The following is a 9,884-nucleotide window of genomic DNA, read 5'->3' as shown; positions in this document are numbered from 1 at the left end:
AAAAAAAAAAAAAAACTTCAGTAGCATACTTGTTTCTTTTCATATCCACAAAATAAAACACATATCATGCTGTGCATCTGAACATTCAGAGGTTTCACGAACTGTTAAAAACAATGTTTAATCAGATTTATTATCATTTTTTGGTTGCTTTGGGCAATAGATGTGGATTACAAACATGCAATGAGTGATAAACTGGGAAGGAGCCAATCACTGGGAGAAAACCTGTCAGATGAGAGACAGGACAGATGAGGAGATGAAGCTTTATGGGAAACACAACTCTATGCCAGCATATCTCTCCTTGCACACCCACCCACACACACACACACACACACACACACACGGGTCAAAGGTCAAGCTGGCTCTCCTCTCCTCTCCAAACTGGGAGGAACTACTGCCAGGTCAGGAGGGGGTCAGGTTTTAAATGACCACCACTGGGTTCGAGGCTCATAAAGAATTTATTGGCTACTTTGAACAGGAAGTGACATCAGAAAATGTATTCTGAAACTATCATGGAAAAGTAGAATATGATATGATGAGGTTTAATTTTGTCTTAAGAAGTGAGGAACGCAATGATGTATCACATGACAATGACCCAAATATCAGGCTCCCTTTTCTTAGTATGAAATACAAATCCAGAGGAGTTGGAGGGGGAAAGGAGGAAAGAGTATGCGGGGCCCTCATATGAGGAAGGCCTACCAAGATACTAGAATTAATAGCCATGGATGTGAGCAGGGGCCCACAGAGAATCCTATTTACACGGTCCAGAATGTTATGCTATCCCCTCTGTACAAATCCATAACATCAAGAATCAAAGATAGAAAGCATGGAAACATCACTGTAGGGTGCCTATTCTGTCATCTTTTCCTCTCTGCTTAGGACTAGAATAGACATTGTCTGGACGTCGCACTTCCAAAACCTGCTGGACTGAAACTGGAGTAAATAAAGTGTTTCTGTGGAGAGAGAGAGAGAGTCAGCGTGTCTGGCAGCACTGACAAACACCGTCCAGCACCTGCAGCTAAAGTCAAAAAAACTGAAGCTCTTCACACAGTGCCTCCAGAGCTGCACTGACATTTCTGTCTCATTTTCTCCACAACAACAGGCTATACAGTTCAAAGGCTCCGTCTTTCAACCTGGATTGGCTGATACAGCCTGTCAAAAGATTAAGTAATGAATGGCTGACACTTTTTATAAACAATATGTCAGTGAATGCACCAGGAGGCACAGGCTTCACTTGATGTAAGAAGTGAATGTTTTTATAGTTTTGCTCTTGATGGAAAAATGTGTTTCTCATTGATTGGACAATGTAAACGGATCAAAACTGTCACAAGTTAAATACAAATGATGCCACAAACACTTTAGGGAAAGCAGAAATGGCACAGACTCCTTTGAAACATCAATAAACCTGGCACAGGAACCTCCAGAACAGTTTTATATAATTGCCATTTCAACTATTAATAATGCCTGTTTAGATTTACATTGTTGACATATTCATAACTCTAAGTGCTTGCATCATTGTAAAAAATAAAATAAAAACATTCCCAATGTGTCAGTCAGAGACTTAAGTGCCAGAGAAATATAATCTGGAATCAATCAGAAAATATGATCATGCGTTATTTTATTACTCATACTGCATGAAAGCATCAGCAGCAGTCACACACACACACATGATAGAGCCATGCGCGTCAGTGTGGGTGTTAAACAGCAGCAGGCGGGTTTGTGAACTGTGTGGTCACTGATAAATAATTAACATCAACTTCCGTATGTTGGAGTCGCTGCTGCTGCTTCCGTGTCATGTGAAGTTTCACCCTGCGGACTGTCCATCGCTGCCTGAGGCAAACATCTCCAACAATGCGTCAAGTTCCCGAGGAGTTAACCGCGCTCATTTCAGGTAAAGATCACCACATCAGTTATTGATCGTTTGTTGGACTCTCTCTTTCACGGCTCTTTGCACTTTTTTTTTTAGAGATGGTATTGTTAAAAGAGGAAGTGTAGACTCAATGAGTGAGTTTCAGTCCAGTTACATGTCGCCACAGTGCTGCTGTTGTTTCACTCCTGTTGAATATCAAACAATGAGCAGTTCACATCAAAGCTGCAAACGTGTGTCTTGTGTTGTTTTGTGTTGTTTTATTTTGTAAGGTAAGATGATCTCCATCAGTTCTGGGCCACTTGGCTGCCAAAATAAAACACCACAACCAGTGAAGTGTTATCAGCTTGGCTTGTGTGCATGTTTTTACCTGGTGTGTTTGTTGTTTTAGATCTCGAAAATTTCCTCAACGATGGGTTAAAAGGTGAAAATTTAAGCAAGAAGGCAAAAGAGAAGAAGGAAGCGTTCATCAAACGGATTAAAGAGGTCAAGTTGGGGTATGTCTGTTTCCTGTGTTTTTGACCACAAGTCTGATATTCAAAGACTCATAATGCAAGTAACAGCCACATACTGTCTCTGTCTCAACAGTTTCCCACACGACTTCAAGGACAAAAGTGAGTTTTACTCTTATAATAATCCTAAAGGGGTTGCGTTTAGATCTGTTCCAACCTGGGGGTGACACAAGAGGTCACATCATGAACCTAAGGGGTCGCTATATGTGTCAAACTTATCACATCAGAATAAACTACTTGAGATTTATCATCTCTCAACAATGGTGACAACATAGAACATAAAAAAAACTTAAATTCTGCTCCACGTGAATTAAAAAAAGATGATTATTTTTCAGACTTTTGCTATTTTCTGCTAAAAATACTGTGTGATGTTATTTCCTCGCACTCCTCACGCCTACAACATGTTGGGAGGCACTGTTTTACACATAGCGTGTGTCATTACTACATAGCACTGTTTACTCAACTAGGTGGAGATGAGTCAGAGGAAGAGGAGGAAGCTGACAGCAACAACGATGGAGGGTCACTGCTGTCGGAGCGCACAGACAAGGATGAAGACGCCTGCGAAGGTAAGCCACAAGCCACTTAGCAGACATCCAAAGTTGACTTGCTAACTGCTAACAAACTGTGGATTAAAGTATTTCAAATTGCATCTTGGCATGAAAATATACAAATCTTTGCGTCTGCTCCTTGGAGAAAGTGACTTTGAGTGGCACAATGAGGGAGACATTCCAACTGTAACTTGGCAACATACTTGGGAAGCAATTTAGGGGCACAACTGCTACTCCCACCGCCTCTTTCACTCCACCCCTTTGACAGCTAGAGCATGCTTTATTGCTCCCAGCCACAGTCTGGGGACTGAAAATTACTGCCACGGCTGTAGTTTGAGAAAAAAAACATTCCTCAATATACAGTAGCTTTAACCCTGTATGCTCCATCGTGGCAATCCACGCAAGTCCACCCAAGATTTTTGTATTTATTTTTTCACAATAGAGTATCAGGGAAATCCTTGTGAAATGGTGATTAGGGGTCTGGGGTTTATGGGCTCTAAGCAGCTGCCAGCTTTATGGCTGCTCTTTCACACAAAGCAACTTTGACACAGTAGTTGAACATTTGCATTGAAGTTGCACACTGCAAGGGTAATCTACTCTAGAGAGAAGTGAAACATTGCTCATTGGAGCCTCCGTGGATGTCCTAATTATTTTAACACCAGTTGAACAAATGCATGATAGCAAATTTAGTCAGAAACCCGACTGTTTGTGTTTAACATCTAATAAACCAAATGTGATCTTCATCTTTATGTATTAAAGACACCGTGAAAGGGTGATAAGTTTCAGAGAGAACACTGAACCCACTTTGTTTGGGTCTCCTCAACTCTTTTTCAGGAGCCCAGCAGGCACCACCTGTGGCGGCTCAGGACCTGACACAAGTCTTTAAAGCGGGATACCTTGAGAAGCGCAGAAAGGGTGGGTGCTCTGCTATGATGTCCTAAAAAGAGAGGACGGTAGCCTATACTTTTATATATATTTTGGGTCGTTTGATTAATCTCTTCTATGGTGAGACTATTATTGATTTTACTTCCACAGATCACAGCTTTTTTGGCACCGAGTGGCAGAAGAGATGGTGTGCTCTGAGCAATCAGACCTTTTACTATTACGGCAGTGAGAAAGGTATTTAAATTCCATACCAGCTTTCCTGTTAATTATGAATCACACACTGTTTGAGAAAATTTAAGTGCACAGATGTTGGACATTCATTTAGATTTTGTTTCCCAGGTTTTGACAGTGATTTTGCAGTTGTTGTATCTGAATCATTAATGAGGATGTTTTCATTTCCTGTAACCAGACAAGCAGCAGAAGGGGGAGTTCAATATCGATGGGTACAACGTCAAAATGAACAACACCTTACGGAAAGACTCGAAGAAAGACTGTTGCTTTGAAATTTCAGCTCCAGACAAGCGGGTCTATCAGGTACGCTCATCTCTTGGTGATAGTTTGAGTCATTGCTGCTCTAAATGTACGTCCTAAATTGAAAAAACAAATGTAGACTTGAGATGTGCCATGTTTAAGAGACTTGGAAAAGCATGTGTGTACATGCACTTCATTAAATCTTTATTTTTAAAACCTATTCATTCATTTGACACTGCTGCCTTTGCAATGGCTCAACCTGACACGCATATTTAAAAAGTCTAAATGAGTGTTTCTAACATTCAGGCTCTTCCGTGTGGAACATTTTACTATGCATAAATGCAGTATTATTTGTTTATGTTAATTAATATATGTAGAACTGCATATTGCCCTGACTGCTGTTTTCATTTCTCTCCTCTTTCATCACAGTTTTGTGCGTCATCGGCGAAAGAGGCGGAGGAATGGGTGAAACAGATAGACTTTGTTTTGAAAGGTTTGAACTGTTTCAATCATAAAAACTCATTATTATGCTCTTTTTTTGTACTGAACATGCTGTGTTCCCCTGTTTGTAGATATGACGGGCATCATCCCAGAAGATGAAGACGAGGAACAGGAAGTGTATGACGATGTTGGTGCGATCGACGAAGACATCTATGAAGAGCTCCCAGGTCTGACTACACATTTTACCACTTTATCAACCTGTATTTTTATATAGACAAAGAATCATAACCTTTTAATCCATAGCACACTCATCCATCAATATCTTGGCACATTTCTGCAGAGGAAGAGGCGTCTCCTGCGGCAAAGCCTCCTCCAAAAGTGCCAAAAGTGGAGCCAGCGAGCAAACCTACTCCTCCTCCTCCTACTGCTGCAGGTACACACTATGGAAATGTCTGTCTGGTTTTAAGACTGTGCATAGATATGAGTGGTATATTTAGTTTGTGTAGTAGAGTGTAGTGACTTTCACTTGATATACAAAAGATTGTATCAGAGTGTGACCAACAAATGGCCGTTCTGGCACACATAGTTGTGTGAGCAAACACAACCCTCTGTCACAGTTGAGAAGCAGTTTGTAGAGGAAGTTTCTGTGTATGTGCGCAACTGAAAGTTAACACAATACTGGAAATAACTTTCTGACCAACTTCCTTTTGCAAGTGATACATTTAAATAGTGAGTGCAAAGTACATTGCTATCTGTATCTATTTGGTGTATCCACGGAAACATTCTTTTAACATTAACAAGCACAATTGCCACCAAAGAGGAAATGCTCCGCCATCCGATACGATTTACTAGCTGTGTACAGCATACTATAAAGTAACATTTATAGCTTACTTTACGGCCTAAAAAATACTTAAACAATGATTCAATTCTAATTACAGATTGAATTTCTGTTGATCAAACAGAGACACTGCAAATTAGACGTAACAAAGATACAGCCAGAAGTTAAGTTTAGGATAAGTTTCACCGCCATCCACAGATAGTTTGATCTTATTTAGTTTGGTTCTGGCTATGTGCTGCTGCTTAGAATTAGTAGATAGTTTGAACTTGGCTCACATTTGCTCCGTGCCTCCAGTCTATTTCAGGCTCTCCACTGCCTCCTGTTGGTTTTTCTGCACACAAAAAACATTGCTGTGTCAGACCTGATCACTAAATGTGATTACTGTCAGTAGAAAAATAAAGCATTTAATCAATTTTTATCTTCTTTCCCCTATTTCATCCAGTTGATAAGAGCACAGACTACGTCAACTACTACCAGGGCTTATGGGACTGCACTGGGGAGTTCCCAGATGAGTTGTCCTTCAAACGTGGAGATGCCATCTACATCCTGAGCAAGGTATGGTTAGGGGATTCCTGCTTGTCAGAGGTAAAACAGTGATTTGTCTCTGAATGAATGTTTTCTTGACGCATGGTAAAGCCCGGATTAGCTCAACCCCAACTCTAATGCAAAAGTTGTGAGATGAGGTTTGTAGTCAGAGTGGCTCTGCTGGTCTGAGACCACCTAAAGTGAGTTATTTCTAGGCCCTCAGAGGAACTGTCTGTTCATATCCTTTACTGGCAGCATCTGGCCTACCGCCTGGAGGTGGACGGCTGATGGTAAGAGGCAGAGTGTGCTAGGTTCTCTCTCTGGCACTGTGATGGGGATTAGTTGTGTCACAACGGAAACTGTTTTAGTGCTGCTGGCTGGGGCTGGGCTCAGCTGGCACACGGTGCCATTCCATCACTTCCATCTGGACTGTTTCAGCAATGCTGCCGCTGCTGTCATGCCAGGCGGTGAGCAGCCCCTCAGCCCACACACCTCTCAGACGTCTCTCTCACCTCGCCAAATAGGAATGTGTGTTCTCAGGAAACCCAGGCTCAGTCCGCCACTCTATTCAGAGCAGGTGAGGACGTGTAGTGGACGCACAATTTCCGAGGCTTGTCGCCTAGGCGTGGGTGCCAGGTATTGAGAACTGAGGGGCTGTTCTTTACCTTTATTATGTAACCAAACAGGAGCCCTTTTGTGCTTAACTGGTTCACATGAACGCAGGATTGGATTTTGTTGTGAATCATTTAACAAGCTTGTTATTGAACATTGCAGAGCAAATTAGTCAAAGAATTTTATACATCTACATTTTGACCCTGTGGTTTGTGTAAAAATAAAAAATAAAAAAAAGAAGCAAAAAACGTGTGAGATGTACACCATGTAGACTTGCTAAATTTCCTGTCTGGTTTGGTTTCTATGGAGCATGTACTCAACTGAGACAGTGTTGTCAGCCGGCCAGGTCTGTTTCCAAATTCAAGTCTGCCATCTAGTGGCACGTAAAAGCCATGAAGCGTTAAAAACATGTGACAGATGAGCTCCAAACATTTGTTTTAAAACCTAAAATAGAATTTTGACCAATAATTTGATTTCTTTCTCGGTCTCTAACACAGGATGTAGGCTACAATTATACATTATTCTTATGGTTAGGTAATCTTTTATTTTTTCTGACTCATGGATTAAATGCCAAGTGTATAAAATGTCAGAAATGTGAAATGCCCATCAAAATTTTTAGAGGACAAGGGAACATTTTTAGATTTTAAATCTGACCAATAGTTCAAAATGTAAATAAAAAGAAGAAGCAGAAACAAGCAAATCATTGATCATCATCAACATTTTTGTTTAATAAATGAATTCAAGAAATAATGGATTATCAAAATTGCTCATTTCTGTTGACCAGTTAATTGATGAATTGATCCAGCCCTAATGGAAGAAAAGAAAATGCACAAAGCAGACAGACCCATCAGTGCTCAATGGCCAAAAGCCTGTTTATTACTCCCTCTTCGTGACCAAGAATCAAGTTGCCCTTTCACTCAGACTGGGAGTGCCATTAGCTGAAACCTTGGTGTTGGGGGTTGTGGCCTGCCGCGAGGGCAATGACCATAAAACCTGTCTGGACTGCAGCGGCCAGCTGCAGCTTTAGGGACAGTCGACTCCTTCCCCTCCCCAATCACTCCTTACTCCTCTATTCTCCTTTCTCCGTCTTCCCTGCGTCCCTCCCCCATTCCACAGGCCAGAAATAGCAGTAGTATTACAGCTGTGAGACCCCCCAGTCAGGGACCTGGGTGTTGATTATAGGGCCTGACTGGGAGTGAGTTGTCCAGATATGCTGCACCTCCCCTTGTTCAAGTCACTGGGTTGATAAAATGTAAACACTGTCCAAACATGTTGTCATCGTTCATGCAGATCTCTTGCTGTAAAATCTGTGATTGCAAACTGATGTGTCAGCTGTGGAGCATTTCTTTTGGTAGAAGTTACACAGTAAAATGATCTAGTTCTGTAGTTGTTGTGTGTGTGTGTGTATTGTCACAGTGTGTGGTGTCATTAGTCTTTCATACAGCTCTGTATATATGATTTTATGTTTTGCCCATACTAACTCAAGTGCAACTTATCTGTCAACCAGAACTTCACAATGAGGTGTTGCTGTTTTCAAAATCTGGCTGCAGGAAGTCATAATGTGTACACACACACACACACACACACACACACACACACACACACACTTGGTCTCGCACTCGCTGTATTATCCCTCAGGGGCTTGTGAAATGTCATTTTAATCATGTGACACATTCATGAAATGAATGTGACATTTTCTGTTTGTTTCTTGTGATGTTTAATTTCCTGTTAATAATTTAGACAAGCTAATGACATTTCCTGCATTCACTTCCTGTGTATGAAGTTGTGACACAGCCGGTACATAAGTCAAGCACCTTTTTTATCTGACATGATGAATGGCCCATCATCAGACAGCTGCTGATGCTAGCCATTGCTATTGTTATTGTAATCTTCCTGTGTTTAATACTACCATATGATCACTTACATCCATTAATCTCTCCTGGGAATAACTGGATACAGATGTGGTCCCTCCTTGTCCCTGAGTTTTTGGCATAGATTTGAAACATTGTGCAGGTTTCTCTTCCTTCATCCTTGTCACGACGTGATCTCCAGTGTTGATTCATGTCCTGGGGGGACTTTGATGTGAGGTCAGACTCTTGGGCAAAGAGAGAGAGAGAGAGGGGTATTCTCCTCTTGTCTCAGATCTCCGCTCACAGTGTCCTCCTCACATCTCAGCATGCTGACAGCCATTTGGAGCTATTACTTGTCATGCTGTGACAGATTTATGTGTGATGTGCTCGACGCACACTGAGGGTTTTTTGTGTGGAGTGGAGGGAGGTGTGTGCAGGCTCAAAACCGTCACCAGGAAGAGAGGCAGGACAGGGAATAGGGCATATGAAGTTGTTGATGGGATGTCGGTGTTGTTTCGGAGGTGGGAGTGAACGAAAAACAGGAATAGCATTTTATGATAGCCACCAGTGGGGAGTTGAAAGGAAATAAGGGCAGGGAGAGACGGGGAATGACAAAGATCCCCGACCTGACACAAACCAGGGATGTTATGGTTTATGACTTTAAACCTATGCTACCTCACTAATACATACAGTCAGAGTCCATGATGTTTTCAAAGTAATATAGCTGCTGCTCTGTAAACCTCCCAGCTTTTGTGATGATTGATTGTGATATTTACTTTATGAAATGCTGAGTGATTACATGAATTTAAGGAGATAAGGAAACGTCTGATCATCACCTCAGTGTTTCCTCTTTGCAGGACTATAACACCTTTGGCTGGTGGGTCGGAGAGAAGAATGGAACTATAGGAATCGTCCCCAAAAGCTACCTGTTGGAGCTTTATGCTCTATAAATACAGCCTGTGTAAGTTGTTCAGACCTCATGATTGCAATGAACATATTTTAATTTCTGACACTAATTTGCTCAGTATAAAACTAAATGATCACAATGTGTAACTGGAATGAATCCACTGTATTTTCACCTGTACATTGTGTCATTTTCAGGATCATTCCCACCCATGTGTACTGTAAGAGACTGATGACTGGAGCAAAAGCTGTCCATATGACTGAAATGCATGTTAAGGAGTATTTTTCTACAGTATCTGCCATGCCTGTTTTGTATTTATTTTATATCCAAGATTCAGTTTTTCCACACCAACACCATTTCATGTTCTGCTTCTGGCAAATTTGATATTTGTAAATGACAAAATGAATAAAGATTTAGACGTGTGCTTGATCAGA

At 41.3% G+C, this 9,884-nt stretch overlaps 1 protein-coding gene across 1 annotated transcript; it reads left to right on the top strand.

Annotated features, from left to right (window-relative positions):
- Positions 1-1,668: 1,668 nt before the first annotated feature.
- Positions 1,669-9,882, top strand: skap2 (src kinase associated phosphoprotein 2). The gene is made up of 13 exons (XM_019255108.2): positions 1,669-1,888; positions 2,256-2,361; positions 2,453-2,478; positions 2,844-2,942; positions 3,759-3,839; positions 3,960-4,043; positions 4,219-4,343; positions 4,710-4,773; positions 4,853-4,948; positions 5,062-5,154; positions 6,002-6,114; positions 9,404-9,507; positions 9,648-9,882. The coding sequence occupies exons 1-12, from the start codon at positions 1,849-1,851 to the stop codon at positions 9,494-9,496; spliced, it is 1,020 nt and encodes a 339-aa protein (XP_019110653.2). The 5' UTR covers positions 1,669-1,848; the 3' UTR covers positions 9,497-9,507; positions 9,648-9,882.
- The last annotated feature ends 2 nt before the right edge of the window (positions 9,883-9,884 follow it).

This window comes from Larimichthys crocea, chromosome XIII, assembly GCF_000972845.2.
Source record: "Larimichthys crocea isolate SSNF chromosome XIII, L_crocea_2.0, whole genome shotgun sequence".
Lineage (NCBI taxonomy): Eukaryota > Metazoa > Chordata > Actinopteri > Sciaenidae > Larimichthys > Larimichthys crocea.
The sequence above is the reverse complement of the archived record's forward strand: the minus strand, read 5'-3'. Positions and strand labels throughout refer to the sequence as shown.

Excerpts from the sequence above, each read along its gene's own strand:
- skap2 (XM_019255108.2), top strand. The coding sequence starts at position 1,849 with ATGCGTCAAGTTCCCGAGGAGTTAACCGCGCTCATTTCAG. Across the intron at positions 2,479-2,843 it reads ACACGACTTCAAGGACAAAA|GTGGAGATGAGTCAGAGGAA; the intron begins GTGAGTTTTACT and ends TTACTCAACTAG. Across the intron at positions 4,344-4,709 it reads CAGACAAGCGGGTCTATCAG|TTTTGTGCGTCATCGGCGAA; the intron begins GTACGCTCATCT and ends CTTTCATCACAG.